Below are 21,322 nucleotides of genomic sequence, written 5' to 3'. Positions count from 1 at the left end.
CCAAAAATGCTCTGCATTTTTGCCCACGCCACTAATCCACTTTTGCTCTGCATTTCCCTATTCCGAAATATGGTCTACCTGTCACGGCTCATATGAGAATAGGCATTTGGTGAAGCTTTATAGCTCCAGATTAGTTGCTCATATCCGTCGTTCTGGAATGTCTCCCTAAGCCAACCTCTCTTTGCGTCTTGGCGCTTTTTGTCCCCTATCTATTGCTGTCCCCTGCCCCTTTGTGTTTGTTTCTTGCCTCTGTTTGCTCTGTCTTTGCTGTCTCTTGTTTCTTTTTCTGCTGCTATTTTTCGTCACCTGCCTACGTGTGCTTCCTTCCTCTGTTTGTCTCTTATCTTTCGTCCCGCGTCTCCTTTTGTATCTCATGATGTTTTATCTTCTCTACTCTTTCGTTGCGTCGTCCGTCTCCCCCGTCTTCCTGTTCCCTTCCGTCTCCCGTGTCTTCGCATCTCGAGTCTTAGTTTGCCCCTTGCTTCATTTCTTCCTACCTTCGGCTCCACCTTCCCTTCTCCAGTTTTTGTCTCCTCTTACTGCTTGTCTCCCTGTGTCCTGATTCTTTTTTTTCCTGTCCATTTCTGTTTCCTGTAACCGATCACATAGCGCCATTCTGGCAGTTGGCTACGATCTGCTCTCGGGGGCGAGGCAAGCGAGGCTCTTCCCAAGCTGCCGTCGGTTCCAGCTTCAATCCCAGGGTTTAACAGTACTCCTGGAAGTTTCTCCCCCGCCTTGGTCAAGTTGAGATTTGGCTGACGAACGAAAGTCAAATTTGCCACCGGCAATACCACAGCCAAGCGTTTGCTGCAATGCAGCAGCATTTTTCCCGGGCAACAGTAGCATCTCCGCTTTGCTATTTATCACTTCAGTCTGTTCACCGTGAAGGCAAAGTACGAGCGTTGAATCGCAACGAAGCTACCTAGAGTCCTTCAGCATCATGTTGAGCTGCTGAGTGCTTTCAGCGTTTTTACCGCTTTGAAAGCAATAAAGACGTATTTTTGGATTCAAGTTTGTGTGCAGAGTGAATTCACACTTCGCAGCCACAGGCACCAACGCATTTTTTCATTCCGAAAGAAAGGCACACTAAAGTTATTTCTCCGCATCCTGTGGAGTGATTTGGGATCACTAGAAGATAAGGAAAAACCGTAGTGATGATATAGGGGTGCCTGCGGCCCTCGCACGCTCAACCCGATGATTCAATGCCATCTAGAAGGGTGGGCCCCACAAGCCGGCATGATCTACTACTTGTTGAGCAAAGTATTTTCCCAGGTATTTCATACCATGCACAGCATGCTGTCTACCATTCGTGAAACAGAAGCATCTCATTAAACTACGATTTGCGGTAGATGCACGGTTGCAATGCTCAAAGGACTTTGTTTGCTTCTCTTCTCCAGGGCCTTATTCAGGCGGATATTTGATAATTAAGATCCATTTGGCTTTAGAATCCAATATGTCTAGTATAAATTTCGCTAAGTCATGTTTCTTCATCGATTTCGCATTGTTTGAAAATGCTGTCCTGGTTTGGCTAGACGTCCAGCTGGTTTCACGGCAAATTCCAGCTCGATTTTTTTTGTAAAAAAACATTTCAAATTTGCAATCCAGTACATTGAAAAGGCATAAATGCTGCGGTAACCTACGCTAAATCGGCGCCATTGAGTTCACCTGTCTTTTGCGAAGTTAAACTGCAGTGGGCACGTAAACTTTGCCTATTTCCAAATAAGCAATTACACAGTTCCTCATGTGAAGCAAGTGGTTATGTATAGCTCAGGATATGAGAATTGAAATTGCGTTAGAGGCTGTTTGAAGCGTAGCTCTTTGTAGGCAGTGAAGGCTTAGTGTGTTGAGTGGTTCAGTGGGAGCCAATATATTGGAAGACAATCTTGCGTGGTGAATCAGGCAACTAGAATATAATTAAAAACGTTTGACTGCTATATTTAAATAATGTCAACTCTTCGGCAGAGTCCTTCTCAGTCACACCGTAGAACAGAAGCGCCACGGCCTGCCGTGCCTGCAAACGGTCTTGCCAACTGGCTATCCTTTGAAACTTCAACTGCTCGAATCACTAGAAGCTGCTAAATGTTTGTGAGCTCTTACATACTTCAACGGTTTGGCCTTTACAGCTGAATGGGAGCGCAGCTTACCTGGAGCAAGCCCTACAGCGTGCCCAGTCCAGTCCGACGTTAACAGTCTGAATATACGTTGTTTCATTCTAAGGAGTTCAATGCACCTATCTTCAGGAACAGTCACACTTCCTTTAACATATTTTGAAAACATTCTAATAGAAGTTCACACCTTTGATGGGTGAGCTGGAGTGTATGCCACATGGGCTGCAGCATGGTCCAGCGACTCCTGCTGGTCTCCCGTGGCATGAGCGCCTTGGAAGACGAAATCAGGTAGCGCAAAGCAATTAGGCAAAACATAGACCGTTTTAACAAGTAATGAAATAGTAGTGGTTGGTGCGTACGCATATTCGTGACCCAATGAGAGTTGGGATTGCTACCTTGATGAGGGGCGTCTCGAGCGCACACAACTACTAACAACTTGTTTACGTTTTTCTGCGCTGTTCTCTACCTCCATTTCTTCTCTTCGTGTCAGTGGCTTTTTCTAAGAGTTATTTGAGCCTCAGGCTTTTTCAGTTTTTCCAACATGTCTCGTCTTGGCTTGTTGGCGTGCTGTGGGGGACTGCTCGCTCTCACGGCCTTAGGGGACAGTTCACAGGCAGTCACCAGTCAATATGCGGTCGTTAACCCTCACAACAGCAGCCTGATTGCACGATCACTATTTGGTCAAGCAACCGGAGCTCCAAAAGCACAGGACAAAACTGACGGTGAATCGCAAACAGTGGAACAATGCTAGTGTAGATTCAGCTGCAATTTGATTTGTGGCCGCGTGCGGAGATTCGGGCATGTGTGGCAAGCTATGTCTATTTCGAACTCCGGTATGACCCATCATCAGTGTTGGGTGTCTTGCATCGATCCTATATATGGGATTTGTCGGCACAACTGCGAGTTAAATCCATATATAATAGTGTGTGAAGAGATCCAACAAATATAACCAAGACTATCACTGCCTTTGCCATCCATGTGCCTTGCCATACATCTGCAGAGTGTTTGCCTGTTGTGAACGCCTTGCGAACGGAAGGCCTTAATTACTTTCTCCCAACTGTCATCAAGGCCGGAAACGCCGAAGTATTTGAAAGTTTGGGTGAAAAAACTATTGAGGAACTGCTGAATGGAGAGGATGCCTCCCAATATTCAACTTCTGGTGGCGAAGGTAAAGAAGATGTTAATGTTACCTTGGCAATTGCAGCGAAGCTCGCCGGGGCAAGTGCACAGACCTGTGATTTGGGAGAAGCAGCCAACGCAAAAAAGGTTTGGCTTATGATATAGGCACAAATAGATGCGAAACCCCCGAGCAAGAGTCGCTTTTACTTAGCTGCCTCAGCTTCCTATCTTCTGAGAAACTGGCGACGTTTCCATATAGGGGTATTTTTCTCGCTCATGTTTTCATGGTACGTGATGCGCTTTTCCTGTAATGACTTGCAGTATCGTGGAGTCGTTGTTCCATTCGCAGCATCTAGTAGCTTCGACTGCGGAACTCTGATCGAAGCGTCTTTTACTGCTGGACTACGCCATCTGCAAATGTCTGTCTACTTGTGTTTCGTTTTCCGTGCCCAGCACAAAATGGTCTTTAATAAGTGGAAGTCATACCGAAGTTTTTTGTCTTCTATCTAAGGATGTTGCAGCGATGTGTTGACTCTGCTGCATCGTCTTGTTTATTATTGTCTATTTAATGGGCAGAAATCATAGTTCAGTTTTGTTATGTTGTTTCTGTAAGGATGTTGGAATGATGTGTTGACCGTACGTGTAGTTGTTGTTCAGCCCTGTATTTGCCGTACAGTGGTCCCTTTGGTGTGTCTCCCAGCCCCCTTTCCATGCTTTCGATAGCCTCTTCAGTCGGCTACTTCGCTGTGGCGCTATTGCCTTCTTCGCACAGGGAGAAATTTATTGCGGCAAAAGGAACGTACAACGTGACAAAGGCCCCGTTTAACAATGTCGCAGCCAGTAATGTCGCCTTCATGATGTCGGATAAGAGCAGCAAAATGTCATGTGCGGCCACCACCAACTGCGAAGCAGGCTATAATGTTTTGTACTGTCACTTCATAGAGTCACTTAAGACCGGCGATTCAACGTTCCCGTAAGTTTTTGCCCATGCAAGGAATGAGCCAGATCTTCGCATTGCTGCACATGGTTCAAGGCCTCAGTTTTAAATATTAGATAGATTGTTTTTCAACTAAACGCGAAGCCAGTAAAACCAAAGTCGGACTTTTGACTGTGCAGCTGAAAGTTGAACGTGGTATGTTTGGCACTTTCACGTAGGTGCTCTGTCTGCTGCTGTCTGCAGGGTTGAGTTATATAAAGCTCTCCTGAAACGGCAGGAAGGCACAGCGTGGACAGCAGACCCTGGCTTTATCACCATAATTTTTTCCAGTGCACTGCTTCTACTGAGTGGACTTTAGAGAAGCCAGCTGCGCCGCAGCAACAGATGATGCTCGTGCATCTAACTTTTTCAACTGAATTGAAGAAGGGAGAGCGGCGAATCGGCAGAGCAACAGCCAGAAGTCCTGCAGTGCCCATAAAAGTTGACACACATCGCAGTTGTCCACAGTCGCAAGGTTTGGTTGCTTGCTGCTGAACGGCTCTGCGAGTCACTTTAGGTGATTGGTTGGAATAAGCTCCGGCAGGGTATCTCGACAAAGCATTTCGGTGTGGTTCTCTAATTTTGCTACCGACCCGCACTGTTCTCCAACGCATCGCTTGCAGTGTAACCTTGTGCTGCACCGTGCGTCGTCCTAATTTTCATGGCGTCCAAAGTGTCTCCTAATGTGGGCAAGTATGTACTATTTCGCGAACTGGATCTTTACGGCTGCAGTGGTTTGTTCTTCAAACAGTGTCATCTGGGTCAAGTATGTTTTATTGTTAAGCTCCAAACTTTTTTGTTCCATTTGTCAACCTTTTTCGAATGCACGTTCTGCGAGGGTGAAATAGCAAACGGCTCCTCACAAATATGCGAATCGACTAGATACAGACTGTGTTTTAGTCCTTTGAACCTTGTTCACGCAATGCAAGGTATGCAAACGCGATATCAGAAATGCTGGCTTGTCTCTTCGCTGCTGCCCACCAGAACCTGTTATGCTGCAGGTCTGTAGATCTGCCACGTAGTAAGCAGGAAAACATTACTGACAAGACCATCTTGCCTCCTGCTCAAATGTGAAGAACAGTTACTACCAGAAGGAAAATACATTATACCGAAAAGACTGATTCGGCTAGAAACTAAAGTGCAATGAACAAGTTGATTAAAGGGTCTGTGCTGTTCTCTGACGCAGTGAGAATTCGATGCCTTCAGGGAAGATTGTCAGTTTTCAAAGTATATCAAACGTTGGCTTTGCAAACAGCCGGGAGCTTCATGTGCTTCCAGATTACATTGTGCAGAAATACTTGCTGTTCTTCATCATGGGCAAGTTCTCTTCCTCTTTTCTTAGAAGGATGGACCTGAAGAGCGTCACTCTGCGTATCTACGTTGCATATTGCGTCCTCATTTCTTCCGTTCATGTTGGGCGAATTGACTCAGAAGTGACCAAAGCTGGAACAAGACGAATGGGTCTTTTTTTTGGCTGTGAAAGTCTCGTCCTCATTTCTTCCGTTCATGTCGGGCGAATTGACTCAGAAGTGACCAAAGCTGGAACAAGACGAATGGGTCTTTTTTTTGGCTGTGAAAGTCTTGTAGCTCTAGGCACAGTAGGGTATGTAATTTTATTTGAAGAATCTGTATTGCAAAGCTTAAACCTTATTCGTTAGATCCCAGGGTTGCAATTTGTCCTTGAAATCCATAGGTCCCAGGGTTCCATCACTGAAGCGCTTGCATGCGTATTTTTTGGAACGTCCTTTTTATTAAAGTAACTCCCCAAGCTTTCTTGAGAGGTGCGAAGGAAGAGGCAACCAGTCGGTCATCTTTGTCACACCCACCACAGTTTTCGACATATTACCTATTTTGTCTGTAGCAGATGCTGTGTGGTTACCTGTACCAGTATATCTGTAATGGCGTGTTCAGGGAACGTTAATAATTTTTGCATCTTGTGGCCTAGTAAGTTGGCATTTGCATAGCTCGTTTCCTGGAACCACCAAATCCTGACCAAAGTGCTGCAGGCACTTGCGCATTACTTGTCCAGTTAGTGTATGCGCACAATGTGCAGCGCTTTTTTAAACCCTAAAACAGCAGAGCAAAGGCGAGCTCCCATTCTTTTTGACCATGCTCAGACCCATGGAAAATTTTGCAATCTACGTCGACCAGTCTACTGGCGCTGAGGGAATCTTCGATCTTTAGGGAACCTTTCATCAGTGTTTCCTGTCGCCCACAAGTCATCTTCTTGCTATCGTTTCCTTATCTTCACTCTTCTATTCAGCCTATAGAAACACTCTCTAAGTGCAAAATGAAGCGCACGTTGCTCCGCCTTGAAAGCAAGAAGGAGTGCATATGAACGCGGAAGCACGAACCATGAGGAGGGCGCTTGAGTTTCATGAGCAAAATAGGCAGCGTAACACAAGTTTTGCCATTCTATGCGTCTTTGCAGCATCAAACTTTAGCCTTTCGAATTCCCATTCGGCTTAATTTTAACTTTACTAGCCTGCCCAAAGCTTCTAGCGCGTTTGTTATCTGCCTTCACACTTGAAAACGTTAGAAACATAAGCGTTGCGTTTAAAATTTTAGTTTTCTTCAGTCGTGGGCTCAATGTGAAGTGACACGGCAAATGACTTCAAAAACTGCACCGCAGCCTTTCCACAAAGTGAAAACTTCCGTTGTTTCTACTACTGTCGGCTCGTTGATGCGTAGGCATGACAGCGGCAAAGCAAAACTCACGTGAAAAGACGCTATTTGGTTGCACTATCGAGCCACATAAGATTATCAAAGTGCGATGGGCGCCTGTAGCTGCTGTGGTAGCTCCATACATTTCCAGGCTCACATGAACTTACTGAATTAAGCTCATGTGAGCATGGAAACCACCGGCACGACTATAACCAAAAACACGCATTCAGCCAATGCGTGCTTTGGGTAGCCATGCTGGCGGTGTATCCAGTGAATCCAAAAGTGACGCAGACACCTCATGCAGTAAGGACGTGCAGGGCGCGCCAGGTGGCACATCAAAAACTACATTACGCAAGCATGCGGGTTTTGCTATTCTCGGGCTCTCTGTTGCTTTAACACCAATTTTTTTCGATGAATACATAGGCCTAATGAGCTCTGTATTGAAGACCAAAGATTGAAAGGACATCGTTGCTCTGGAGGCCTGTACCTCAGTTCTAGTTTCCCAGCTAGTGACAGTGGTAGCCGCCTAATTGTCTATGCAGAAGTTACTTCTTCAAAAGCAAAAAAAGCAGCACAGAGGAAGGTAAAACGAGCAAGTGGAACCTACATAACAGCATCAAGGCTATTAGCACATTAGTGGATGGAAGGATGCGGGTAAGAAGTAAAGCAACGTTATAAATCGTGAAAATAAGAAGACTGGGTAAGTCAGCAACGTGATAAGATGCTGGTGCATGTGTAAACTTATTCATGCCATGAAGTGCGACCGCGGAGAACCAGTATTTCAAAAGAAGCAGTAGAACAGCATATCCGCAACAAAAAAGTCACAATGGGCATGTCTCCAGGAGCAGAGGCACTTCGAGAGATGAGCAGCGAGCCCATAAGAATGCGTAAGAGCTTAACGTGTGCCACTCCTACAACAAGAGATCGTTCAGTTAAATCACGATCTTCCGCCTAAAGGTCCCATGACAACAATACTTTTACAATTCAGAACATTAAAATGCTTTAAAACATGTTTGTTGGTGCCACGAGCCAGATTACGATAAGGAAAGAAACAATTTTGAAGTAGATTCGAATTTCAGGAGCTGATGATTGAAGAATATAAACGGGATTTAATCCTCCCAAAAGGTACGTTGGTCACAACACTGCTTTCCTGTACAAATTAAGAAGGCACAAGTGCTGATCGAGAAGTCTAAGAGCGTGGGTGCTTTCTCAGAAACAAGACAAAATATGGTCTTGAACAGTGTACTTTTTGAAAGCTGTTCATTTTTTTTAGACAATATCGGGTAATGCCTGATGGCTCATACTTGGTGCTGAAACACACATTTGGCATGGATTTTCATTCCTGTAATGACGTTCTCAGATATGGGGTTTCTCACGCTAGATAGACTAAATTTGGACAATGTGGGCATTCGAAGAAAACAATGAACATGAAAAATATGTGCGCTTCCAAGCGGTCGCTGCCAGCTGAAATCGGTGCTCTGAAGAGAGGCACCATCCTTGAGTATCTTGGGTTTCGGACTGAAAAATTGTGGTATATGCACTGAACCAGTTCAACGCAGACCGATCTGCAAGACACCTGCATTATTCGCCTAAAGAACGCTAGGGTCGCATTCTTTGATAGTCGGTTGCTCGCAAGATGTTTGGCGCAGAGGCTTGGATAGTAACATACCGATATAACAAGCCGCACAAATTATTCAAGCTTCAGGAAGAGCTTATTATTTGTTTGTTGTCAAAATTGGTTGGCAAGGCGTGAAATTAAAGCAATTGGCAGGCCCTTGTCGAAGCGCCCTCCCCCAAAATTTCTAGTTTTTTGCTCCCTAGAAAACACCAAAAATATTTCACAGCCTTTCACTAGGCATTTAAGGAAGATCTAGTGGCTAACTTCTGTAAAAATGACGATCGTGGGACCCGTTATCGGTTCCTCCTCCTCGCCGACCTGAACCAGGCGCTAATATACGCAATTCCGGCTTTTAAAGGCAATGATTTCACGTTATGTGAGTTTATTCATTTATTGCATGTAGCCATTTCATTCTGATGCAAGCACTATATTTGGATCGGTGTTGGCACAATGTCACATGCGGACTGGTCTCCTCTTGGATGACAAGGCAGCTTAAGCGTATCATGATAAAAATGAAATTTCGCGGGTATAACATAAAACATAAGTGAGTAGTATGTTTAAGGAAAGGAAGGTTATAGTGCAGTCTCACGCCTATGCATGAAGAATCGCCAGAATCGGGAACTGGTTGGGAAGAGGGGACTGTCCCCGTTGCTTTTATGCACAGTCCATCGCAGCGGGTCCTAGTTTCCTCCGCTGGCTACGGGTTCATTGGACCCAGTCGTTTTGCTTCTATATTATTTTCGGTCATTACTTCTCAAGATTCTCTCTATAGCTACCATGTATCGACCCGGTCTGTTGACTTGTTACACTGGCTTACTCATAGGAGCAGCCACATCCAATTTCTCAGTGGCCATCAGGAACCACTCTGCCCCTGCTAATCCCCATAACGACAGCGTGGACACACTTGCGTTTATTCAAGCTGTTCCAGTTGCTATCGAGGCCGTGGATGCAACTACAGGTGACCTGCAAGCGCAGAAAAATGAGAAAATGATGCTAAGCCAGCGTCGGCTGTTTCACTCTTGTACATTGGTATTTTCACGGTGCTTGTTTGTTTGAAGTGTCCTCTGCTGCACTTTCTCCCAAGGTCTACGTCCCCGTATATAACTTTATTTGCTCCAGCACAAGACTGTTGTTCAGCTCCAGTATAGCAAGCAAAGGATGTCATGCGAAGAATGAAATCTGTAAACTTCTTCACAGCCTGCTACATTTCGGGTGCCGTTTTTGGAGCGCTTCAGTCTGTCTGCCGACCATGAACATGCTGAGGGTGCTAAACCTTCGTGACCAGTCGTTAGAAGCCCTGGAACCAGATACAGATGAAACAACTGGAGATGCGGAAGAAGGTGTTTCAAAGTCAAAGACAGCACTTGAAATCGCAAAAGAGCTAGCAGGGACCGATGCGGCGACCTGTGAGACGGGAGCAACGGCAAATGCAAAAGCGGTATGGCTTTATCTGTCAGCTTCAGTAGGCTACACATGTCCGAGGCGCAAAAAAATTTTGGAAGCACAGTTTCGTCAGTCTGTATGCATGAGTGGCGTCTGACGCTGTGATGCCGTTTTACTGCAGCACACTGGGCTAGTGATTCCATTCGAATACTCCACAGCCTTTGACTGTGGAGCGCTGATCCAGGGCCACTTTGCCGCAGGACTGAGTCATATACAAGAGTCTGTTTTCCTCCAATTTTCTTCCTTTGACCTATAATTTGCTTGTATGAATTCAGGTTACAAGTTTGTGTCCATTGCTAAATCGAATACAGGATGAACGAGCGTTGTTTGCAAAATGATGCTTCCTGCTACCTTTTTTACCTGTGTCGCATTCATAACTCGAAAATCACGGGGTACACGTCACGCTGTCTGGCTGCTCCTTTTTACCCGTTAGTACCTTCGCCAAATATGCGTTGCTTATTCAGATCAAACTTTGACCCGGCGACTGGTAAATATGACACTGGGATCGCCCCATTCGATAATTTATCGGCCAGCAACATTGCCAACATCATGTGGAGCAAAAGCAAGACAGCGTCTTGTGCCGTCACGAAAAACTGCCGGGGCGGTCACAACGTTCTGTATTGTCGATTCGTAGATCCAATTACAAATGCAGACACACCGTTCACGTGAGTTTGCCGCCACCCGCTAATACACGTTGCTCTGCTTTTGGAGACATTTGCTTTGACCAAAGAGCCATACACGTATGCAAGAACAGGTTGCAGGAGGGCAGAGAGGCTCGATATGGTATATCACACAAAATCTTCAGCGACAGGCGATGCTGCTGCTGGCTGCAGGACTGAACTCTACGAGGCTCTCTTACAGCGGCAGGCCGGTTCTTCATCCATTGCATTTACCAGCATTGCCACAACATTTTTCTGCGCCGCCTTGTTCTTGTTGAGTTAGCTTTGGCGAGCATATGGCAACAGCTGGAACAACGCAGCAGACGAGATACCGCAGGACGGGATTTTTTCATCGATGAGGCCTTGAGTCTAAATTCGCAGCGAAATTTAGCGTTTTCCTAGCGGTGCTTTTATTTTCAATTCTGTTTATGTTCATCGCTTGTCTAAGGGGACTATGCCGAGTATTGATTTGCTCGTGTATCAGCCTCCAACTCTCGCATACTGAACGCTACAGTGCCAATTTAAGCTTCGAAAATGCGTATATCATTGTTTTTCCTGTTGTTATGTCCTAAATATGCAACGATGATTTCCCATGCAACCGTGTACAAGACGTCCGAATGAAGCTATGAACAGTGTGAGTTCGGCCCGCAGCACGCAAGGTTGGATCCCTACTACAGCGATTTAGAGCTCTGACAGCCTGAACCTTGTCTTTTTTGCACATAGGGGCAAAAGCACACATAAATATATAGAAGCGTATATATTCATCAGCAAAGTTCTTCAAACTGTGAGCAGCAGGCGTCTTCTAAGTTCCTGGTGATCCCTGCGCCGAAAAATGCTAAGCACTATTTTTTGAAGCAAACTAATCAAGGCAGATTCATTCCCAAATGAAATGCGCAAAAGTGGAAGAATTCTAAATGGCATTGCGCTCGCCGTCCACGTTGCCTCTGGACCCAAAACTTTTAGGCATACCTACAGGGCACAAGTATTGACTCACCGTTTCAAAGGACGTGCATGCACTTGTCATGGCCCATGATGTGTCCTTGCTGCGCAACAGTTGCTGACTGTATTCATCTGTTGCGCTGCTCCTCCCTGTAAGTTATGTGTTACAGTCCCCTTGATATCAGTCCTTGCAGGCTACCTGTCTGGGACACCCCATGCCTTGCATTCCGCAATCTTCATTACAATACTGCTGACAGTCACGAGACATCAGCCTCAAGGCAATCTGAAGGCAGATGGGTTGCAGCTAGACGCGTCTTAGCTCGTAGCTCTCGCACTACTTTTGAAACACTTGCCGGATGGCAATGGCGAGTAATGGCCATGGAAAGCTAGATCCGCACTTGCGCGAAAAACTAGATGAAACAACACTGTGCAACAAGATTTCAGCTTTTCCCTTCGTTCCCTTTAAAAGGGAACTAACCTTCCTGCGCATGCTTACTGGACGGGGGTCCTCAAAGACAGATCCCGTAGCTTTAAAGCCAAAGGCTATGGAGGTCCACGTTTCTACAGCTTTCACCTACATGCCCAAACGTGCTCACATCTTCTCACTACCTAAGTAATCAAGGTGTATTTGAATGTGCTTTTGACTAGCCTGTGGCTCTATCATTGCCTTCACGGCTCTTTCCGTTATGCTTGCATGAAGGCCAGCGCTGACCGTCGTTCGGCTCTTCATTAACCAGCCCGAAGGCAAAATGGGTCACGACTGTGGACGCCGCAATCCTTTCGCACAGAAGAAACTGGACTGCGCATTCACATGACAGTCTACGCGAAGAACTAGTATACACAGTTGCATGCAAATGTAGTGCACTTTCCTATGGGGAAACTCGGACTGAAAGGGCACAGGAGGTGCAGAGGCAACACAGAAGTTGTGATTGAATGATTCTACTGTATCTTTCATCTTCAAATGCTGTCAATCGCTCTATCTCGTGGGGCAGACCCAAGCACTGTTCCCATATACTTTTTGAAGGCCCAACAGCTTTGGAAACCCCTGCGCAGATGGCATTTTCCATCAAACTCCAAACAGCTACCTAAATTGTTCTCTGCAAGGTGAGCATTGCTTAAATGGCCGGCAATGCATTCAGATAGAGCAGCTGATCACGGGCTAAAGCAGCTGCGCTTTGCTTACATGAATTGGCATCCCGAAATACGCAGTGAAATGCAGTTAGGAGAAATAGTAGCTTCTGTGCGCACAGAGCGAGTTTAAAATCTAGGCAAAGGCTCGTCACTGCATGGCACATTAATCTCCCACTGCGATCTGGCTGCAGAAAAAGTGTTGCGGTTTGTCGTTAAATTTCCCAGTAAAAGCACTCGGAAGGAGCCACTATAGGCCCTGGAAGAAAGACTGTTCCAAAGATCCTCTCCTTTAAGCTGCACCTAGACAAAGCAGCAGCAGAGCAATTTCCCTGTTTAACCCTTTAATCTACTGTGGCTTCCAATTTAGATCAAGTTCAGGACTGTTTGCTAGCTATCAGCGTCACCTGCGCTGTACTTCACGTTTCACCTTTGGCTAAAATAACTCCGTGTTAGGGTTTTGCCGGAGATTTAGCAAAATGGAGTGAGTATATGCACAATGCCACGTCCGATTGAGGGATCAGGGTAAGCGGGGAAGATATGAGCCACATCCCGGCCCAATATGCACGATAGGTTTTGTAATTCTACAAAGTTTGTATCTAGCATAGATGGGTTTGATAGTTTACCTTTGCGAAGGACGGTGCAGATAAAGCATGTGTGAATGAACTCTTTCGCTGTATCGACCGCCTATGCTCCACAGTAACTGTAGGGAGGTAGGAAAATATCCCCAGCCTCGTCTATCGTTGACCATTGAAAACTTATTGTTTTGAAGAACTCCATAGTTTTAGCCACGGAAAGTGTTTAGTTGTGATGCGCATCGTAGGCTGCTACTGAAACCGAAACCACTAATGGTCCATCACGTATTCGAACGCTCACATTGTGTCTTTATTATACAGTTGAACTGCAAGGGCATTATCTGGTTGGCGAAGGTTCTCAAGCTACAATTTGCAGCATTTCAAAACCTATTTTTGCATATTGGGTGGAAATGTAGTTCACCTCTGCCTCCGTTGCAGTGCACCCTCAGGCTATAAACCTTGTGACATTACAGAGCCCAACTCTACATAGTGGTCGGGAATGTGGCTCATCTTCTCTTCCCTCGCCCTGATTTTTTGTCTGACGTGGCGTGATGCAGTTTACCCAGCTATTTCATTCCAACTTGAGAACTAACTAGGTCGGTGTTATGACGGTGTGACTACACGCGTGTCGACTGGAACCCTCGCAATCGAGGAGGCAGCTTAAGGGCATCAAAGTCAAGTAATAATTCCGCAGCTACATCTGAGAGTCCATGTAAGTAGTTTTTTACTTTCCGGAAGGACAGTCACAGTGCTTATGCTTCGAGGAGCGGAACTGGCAATCGGCTAAGAGCAGGGGGACTGGTGTCCCCGCTGTGTTACACACCGCCCATCCCACTGGGTCGCGATTTCGTTCGCTGGCAAATCTCTTGATTTCTGCATTGTTCCTACTCGTTGCACTGACGTTTTCAGTAGTTCTTTCTCATTTGCCCCACTACCCACCATGTATCGGCCCGGTTTGTTAACTTCCTACATTAGCCTGCTTGCTGGAGCAGCCACAGCCAACTTCTCAGCTGCAGTCATCACTCGCTCTGCCAGCACTAGTCCCCATTATGGCATCGTGGAAACAGAAGCCGCTTTCCTTCAAGCAGCTTCAACGACTATAGAGGCCACGGACGCAACTACAGGTGACCTGCACGGGAGAATGAGAGGGAGAACGATAGTAAACATTCGTCAGCTGTGTCTTCATCTATGTATTTTTGTGCGTGCTGCTCTTTTCATGGTGCGTGCATATTCGTCTGTGTATTCACCATACCTTCTCCGCAGCTTTTCCCGCTGCTGTATAACTACACTTGGGCCAGCACAGGTCTGGTGCCTGGTCTGGTGTTCACCTCTTAACAAACGTGTAAAGGTCTTATTTGCAAATTTGTTCCCTGCTTGATTTCGTGTGTCATTTGTGGACCGCTTCAGCCTGCCTGCCCACCATGAACATGCTGAGGGTGCTTAACCTTCGTGACCAGGCGCTAGAGGCCCTCGAACCAGAGCCAGAAGGAGTAGGCGAAGAAGAAGACGGAGAAGCTGAGACAAAATCAAAGACTGCGCTTGAAATCGCGAAGGCGCTTGCAGGGACCGATGCAGATACCTGTGACGCAGGAGCAACGGCGAATGCCCAAGAGGTACAGTCAGTTTCAGTAGGCTAGATATGTCCGAAACTGGTTAAAAACCAAGAGCATAAACCTATTCGTCTGTATGCATGAGTGGTATCTGATCTTGTGCTGGTGTTTCACTGCAGCATACTGGGCTTGTGATTCCATTTGAATACTCCACAGCCTTTGACTGTGGAGCGCTGATCCAGGGCCACTTTGCCGCAGGACTGAGCCATATACAAGAGTCTGTCGCTTTCCACTTTCCTTTCTTTGTTCTTTAATTTGAGTGTTTGAATTCAGGTTGCAAATTATTGTCCATTGTGCAATAGTCTACAGAATTAGCTCGTATTGTTTGCAGCATAACGTTTCTTTTATTATATGGTATCGCATTCATAATTCGACATTCACGGGAAAGTAGGCCAGTCTCATTTTCTTGTCATCCTTTTGACCCATTAGTCCCATCACAAAATATGTTTTGCTTACCTCAGATCAAACTTTGGCCCGGCGACTGGCAAATATGACATTCAGAAGGCCCCTTTTAATAATTTATCGGCGAGCAATGTTGCAAACATCATGTGAAGCCAAAGCAAAACGGCGTCTTGTGCTGTCACAAACAATTGCCGGGCCGGTCACATCGTCCTCTTTTGTCGTTTTGTAGAGCCAATTACACCGCAAGACAAGCCTTTCACGTGAGTTAGCTTCCACCAGCCGATAGAATCCGCCATGTCTTCTGTAAATTTTGTTTCTGGCCGAGGAACTCGACAATAATCCAGGAGCACAGTTGAGGAGGGACAGGAGGCACAACTTGGCACTTCGTAACCTTTATTGGCCGATGATGAATGCTGTTGACTGCAGGACTGAACTGTATGAGGCCCTTCTACAGCGGCAGGTCGGTTCATCGTCCATTGCACTTACCAGCGTTGCCACAACACTTTTCTGCACCGCCTGGCTCTTGTTGAGTTAAGTTTGTCAAGCGTGTTAAAATAGAGTTTTTTTAAAACCAGGACACCTAGCAACAGCTGGAAGAACCCAGTAGACAAGATACCGCAGAGCGAGATCCTTTCACTGACATCCTCTTCACCGGCGCGGCGGTTCAAAAGTGTGTGAATTCGCAGCGAAATTTGCCCTTTTCTCAAGTGTTCCTCTCTTCTAAATTCTGCCTTTTCATGTGCTACCTAAGAAGAACCAACATCATTCCAATCCTCTGACTCACGTTTACTGAACCCTACTATGCTAATTTTTGCTTCGAAAACCTGCACATCAATTTCTATTTCGGTATTCGCGCCCTAAATGCGCAACAGACATTTTCCACGCAGGCTTGTAGGAAACGCCCAAATGAAGCGATAAACAGTGAATTGAGCGTACCGCGTACATCTACAGCTGGGCCCCTTCCACGACAGTTTATAACTGTGAAATCATGCACCTAGCTGTTTGCGAATACACACATAAATGTATATATATATATACTCGTGTATATATCAGCACAGGTCTGCAAACCGTGAGTAGTGGGCGTCTTCAAAGGCCCTGATGATCCCTGCCCCGACAAATGTTAAGCACAATGCTTTGAAGCAAACTGATCAAGGCTGATTGATTCGTAAATGACTTGCACAAAAATGGGAGAATCCCAAATGTCACTGTGCTCGCGGTCTTCAATTCCACTGCACAGGCATACCTGCAACTCACAAATATTGACTCGCCAATTTTCTAAGCCACCTAAAATTCGTGTAGTGCAAATTTCGCGTGGACGTGTCTCACATTGGTATATTCGTAGCGAGCCTTTTCGTATTCTAGTATCGCCGCTGCCAGCTATACCATCTGAGCATCAGCGTCCCTATCTGAGGCACCAGAAGTTTTTGCTTCTTAAAATATCTTTAACTGCAAAGGGGCAAAGCTAAGAGGCAGCGAAATGCTTCCAAAGAATTTGCACGCACTTGTCATGCGTGGCCTTGCCCTTACTTCTTAACAAATTCCGGATTTGGGCGCTTGTTGCGCGGTTCCTCCCTGACCGTTATACGTTGCAGCCCCGTTTACGTCAGACCTTGCAGTCTACCTGCCTGATGTTCCCATGCCTTGCATTTCGGACTCTTCATTACGGCATCGCTGACAGTCACGAAACATCAGCCTTAAGACAATTTGGAAGCAGATGGATTGCAACTAGACGAGTTTCAATTCGTAGTTCTCGCACTACTTTTTAAAACACTCACCGGATGGCAGTAGTTGAGTAATGGCCATGGAAAGCTAGATCCGCACCTGCGCTAAAAGCTAGGTAAAAGGACACATTTCTTCCTATTCCAAGACGATTTCAGTCTTTCCCTTCATTTCGTTTAAAAGGAAACTAACCTTCCTTCGCATGTTTACTGTAGGGGTGTCCTCAGCAACAAATCCCACAGCTTTTAAGCCAAAGGCTATGAGAGCTTCTACAGTTTCCACTTACACGCCCAAGCGTGCTCACTTCTTCTCACTACCTACGTAATTAAAGTGTATTTGAATGAGCTTTTGAGTAGCCCGTGGCTCTATCATTGCCTTCACGGCTCTTTCCGTTATGCTTAAGTGAAGGCCAGCACTGACCGTCGTTCGGCTCTTCATTGACCAGCCCGAAGACGAATTGGGGCACGACTGTGGAGGCCACAATCCTTTCGCACAGAAGAAACTGCACTGTGTATTCATGTGACAGTTTACTCGAAGAAATAGAACAGATAGTTGCATGCAAATGTAGTGTATTTTCCTATGGGGAAAAACGGACTGAAAGGGCACAGGAGGTGCAGAGGCAACACAGAAGTATTTATTGAATAATTCCACTGTATATTTTGTCTTCAAATGCTGGCCATCGCTCTATGTCCTGTAGCAGCATCACGCACTGTTCCCGAATACTTTTCGCCCGATATCTATGGAAACCGCTGCGCAGATAGCATTTTCCATCAAACTCCAAACAGCTAACTAAAGTTCTCTCTGCAAGGTGAGCATTGCCTGCATTCTCCGTGCCGTCAAATTAATTTGCTGGCAGTGCAACACTTCAGATAGAGCACGTGATGACGCTAGAGTAGATGAGTGTTGCCTACATGAATTGGCAACCTGAAATACGCACTGAAATGCACTCAGGAGCAACAGTGCTTTCTGTGGTCACAGGGTGAGTTAAAGATTTAAGCAAACGCTCGTCACCGTACCCCAGTTTAATCTCCTATTGCGATCTGATTGAAGTCCTCGTGCGCGAAAAGATTTCGCAGTTTCTTGCAAAACTTCTCAACAAAAGCACTAGGAAGGAGCCACTATGGGCCCTGGAAGATAACACGCTCCAAAAATTCTCTCTTCTAGGCTGCACCTAGACAAAGCAGCAGCAGATCAACATCCCTGTTCAACTCTCGAGTATATTTCGGTTTTGCATTCAGATCAAGTTCAGGGCTGTTTGCTAATTATCAGCATCACCCGAGCTGCACTTTGCATTTAATCTTCGGCAAAAATGACGCCATGTTAGGGTTTTGCCGAAGATTTAACAGGACGGAATAAGTATATACACAAGGTCACGTTCGGTTGAGGGAGCAGGGTAACGGGAGATGAGCCAGACTCCGGCCAACATGCAGCGATAGGTTTTGTAATTCTACGAAATTTGTAGCTATCATAGATGGCCTTGCCAGCGTACCTTCCCGAAGGACTGTGCACACGAAGCTTGTGTGAATGAACTGTTTTGCTGTATCGAGTGCTAGTGCTCTACGGCAACTTTAGAGGAGGCAGGAAGATGTCTCCAGCCTTGGTTGTAATTGATCATGAAAAACTAACAATTTTGAAGGAATTCAAGATTTTAGCTACGGAAGGCATTAAGTCGTGATGTGAGTTGTAGGCGGCGACTGAAACCGAAACCTGTTATTGTCCGTTCGAATGCTTACATTGTGCCTTTAGTGTGCAGATCCACTCTAAGAGCAGCATCTGGTTGGCGACGGCTCTCGAACTACAATCTGCGGTATTTCAAAACCTATTTTTGCATATATTGGGTGGGAATGTGGCTCATCTCTGCTTCCCTTACCCAATGTGCTCAAGTTGCAAGTTTCGTATAATTACAGAGCCTACGTCTGTATATTGGTTGAGAATGTGGCTCATCTCCGTTTCCCGTACTCTGCGTCTTCTATCGGACGTGGCCTGATGCAGTTTAGTCAGCCATTTCATTCCAACTTGAGACCTAACTAGGTCAGTGTTGCATCGGTGTGGCTGCAGGCGTGCCAACTTGTTTCCACGCAAACTAGAAGTCAGGTAAAGGGCATCAAAGTGAAGTTAGAATTCAGTAGCTAAGCCTGAGAGCCCATGTAAGTAGTTTAATAGCAGCCGGAAGGGTAGTAACAGTGCTTATGCTTCGAGGAGCGGAACTGGCAATCGGTTAAAAACGGGGGGACTGCTGTCCCTGCTGTGTTACACACGGCTCATCCCACTGGCTCCTAATTTCGCTCGCTGGCAAATCGCTTGCTGCCCGCATGGTTTCTACTATTCTGTTGACTTTTATAGCAGTTCTTTCTCATTTGTTTCATTTTCCACCCACCATGCTTCGGCCCGGTCTCTTGGCTTGCTACATTGGCCTGCTCGCTGGAGCGGCCACAGCCAGCTTCTCAGGTGCAATCATCACTCGCTCTGCCAACACTAATCCCCATTATGACATCGTGGATGCAGAAACTGCTTTCGTCCAAAATGCTACAACACCTATAGTGGCTGAGGACGCAACTACAGGTGACCTGCACGGGAGAATGGAAGGGAGAACGACACTAAGCATCTGTCAGCTGTATCTATATTTGAATACTTTTCGGCATGCTGACCTTTTCATGGTGCTTGCATACTTGCCCGTATATTTGGACTTTACAACACCTTCTGCGCAGCTTTTCCCGCTCATGTAAAATTTTATTTGGGCCAGCACGCCTCTCGCGACCATCTCTTAAATAACCTGTGAAGGTCTGATTCGTGAAGCTTTATTTGCTTGATCTTGCGTGTCATTTCTGGACCGCTTCAGCTTGTCTGCCCACCATGAATATGCTGAGGGTGCTTAACCTTCGTGACCAGGCGTTAGATGCCCTCCAACCAGAGACAGGAGGAGCGAGTGAGGACGAAGAAAGAGAAGAGCAAGGTGAGCATACAAAATCAAAGACAACAGCTGAGATCGCAAAAGAGTTAGCAGGGACCAAAGCGGAGACCTGTGAGAAGGGTGCGACAGCGGACGCAAAAACGGTATGGCGTTCTTCCAGTAGAGTAGATATGTCCTAGACTCATTAGAAACCAAAAGCATAGTCTTCTTCGTTTGAATACATAAGGGGTATCTGATCTTGTGCTGTTGTTTCGCTGCAGCATACTGGACTTGTGATTCCATTTGAATACTCCACAGTCTTTGACTGTGGATCGCTGATACAGGGCCACTTTGCCGCAGGACTGAGCCATATGCAAGAGTCTGTCTCTCTCCGCTTTGTTTATTTTGAGCTGTAGTTTGCCTGTTTGAAGTCAAGTTGCACACCTGTGCCCACTGCGCAACTGTCTGGGAAAATGAACGTGTATTGTTCGCAGCATGACTAGTATTGCCGCCACAGCTCGAAAATCATGGAAAACTCTTCTTATCACCTTTTGGCCATCCATTTTCACGTCTTATCTGCCATCTGCGTCGGTTACGCAGATCAAACTTCGATCCGGCTACAGGCGCGTATGACACTGGGAAAGCCCCATTTGATAACTTATCGGCCAGCAATGTTGCCAACATCATGTGGAGCAAAAGCACGAAGGCATCTTGTGCCGTTACGAAAAACTGCCAGGCCGGTCACAACGTTCTGTATTGCCGTCTCGTAGAGCCAATCACATCGCAAGATAAGCCCTTCACGTGAGTTCGCTTGCTCCCACCGATACGCGTTGCTACGCTTTTGCAGATTGCCAACATTTGCTTTCACCAAAGAACCAGACAAGCATGCAAGAACAGAATACAGGAAGGCACAAAGGCTCGACATGAAATGTCGTGACCTTCAGTGGCCGATGATATATGCTGCTGACTGCAGGACTGAACTGTATGAGGCTCTCTTGCAGCGGCAGGCAGGTTCATCATCCATTGCACTTACCAGCATTGCCACAACATTTTTCTGCGCCGCCTGGCTCTTGTCGACTTAACTTTGTCAAGCATATGGCAACAGCGGGAAGGATGCAGCGGCGAGATACCGCAGATTGGGATTCCTTAATTGGTGACGCCGTCGGCGGCGCGGTGGTCCAAAAGTGTAACAAAAAGGCCTTTGGGTCTGGATTCGCAGTGAATTTGCCATTTTCCTAGGTTTCCTTCTCTTCTGTGCCTCTGTTCATGTATTATCTAAGGAAAATCAACATCATGCCAAACCTCCAACTCTCGTTTACTGAACCCTATTATGCTAATTGTGGTTTCGAAAACACACGCATTAATTTTTATTTCTGTATTCGTCCCCTAAATGCGCAGCGAAGGGTTTCCATGCAGGCTTGTAGGAAACGCCCAAATGAGGCTATAGACAGTGGATTGGGCATGCAGCACAC

The 21,322-nt window shown here is 46.2% G+C and overlaps 3 protein-coding genes across 3 annotated transcripts; all 3 read left to right on the top strand.

Annotated features, from left to right (window-relative positions):
- Positions 1-2,649: 2,649 nt before the first annotated feature.
- Positions 2,650-4,522, top strand: ETH_00013155 (SAG family member; the record flags this gene model as incomplete). The annotated part of the gene is made up of 5 exons (XM_013372556.1): positions 2,650-2,830; positions 3,109-3,374; positions 3,549-3,646; positions 4,000-4,200; positions 4,408-4,522. The coding sequence occupies 5 exons, from the start codon at positions 2,650-2,652 to the stop codon at positions 4,520-4,522; spliced, it is 861 nt and encodes a 286-aa protein (XP_013228010.1).
- A 4,740-nt stretch (positions 4,523-9,262) lies between these two features.
- ETH_00013150 (SAG family member (sag15)) lies at positions 9,263-10,870 on the top strand (the record flags this gene model as incomplete). Its single annotated transcript, XM_013372555.1, has 5 exons — positions 9,263-9,443; positions 9,721-9,923; positions 10,050-10,147; positions 10,393-10,593; positions 10,762-10,870. The coding sequence occupies 5 exons, from the start codon at positions 9,263-9,265 to the stop codon at positions 10,868-10,870; spliced, it is 792 nt and encodes a 263-aa protein (XP_013228009.1).
- Positions 10,871-19,338: 8,468 nt separating this feature from the next.
- Positions 19,339-20,932, top strand: ETH_00013140 (SAG family member (sag16); the record flags this gene model as incomplete). The annotated part of the gene is made up of 5 exons (XM_013372554.1): positions 19,339-19,522; positions 19,800-20,014; positions 20,132-20,229; positions 20,451-20,651; positions 20,824-20,932. The coding sequence occupies 5 exons, from the start codon at positions 19,339-19,341 to the stop codon at positions 20,930-20,932; spliced, it is 807 nt and encodes a 268-aa protein (XP_013228008.1).
- Positions 20,933-21,322: the final 390 nt, after the last annotated feature.

The sequence above is a fragment of the Eimeria tenella genome, genomic scaffold (genome assembly GCF_000499545.2).
Source record: "Eimeria tenella Houghton genomic scaffold, Eth_scaff10, whole genome shotgun sequence".
NCBI classification, from domain to species: Eukaryota; Apicomplexa; class Conoidasida; order Eucoccidiorida; family Eimeriidae; genus Eimeria; species Eimeria tenella.
This window is presented reverse-complemented; position numbering and strand designations above follow the sequence as displayed.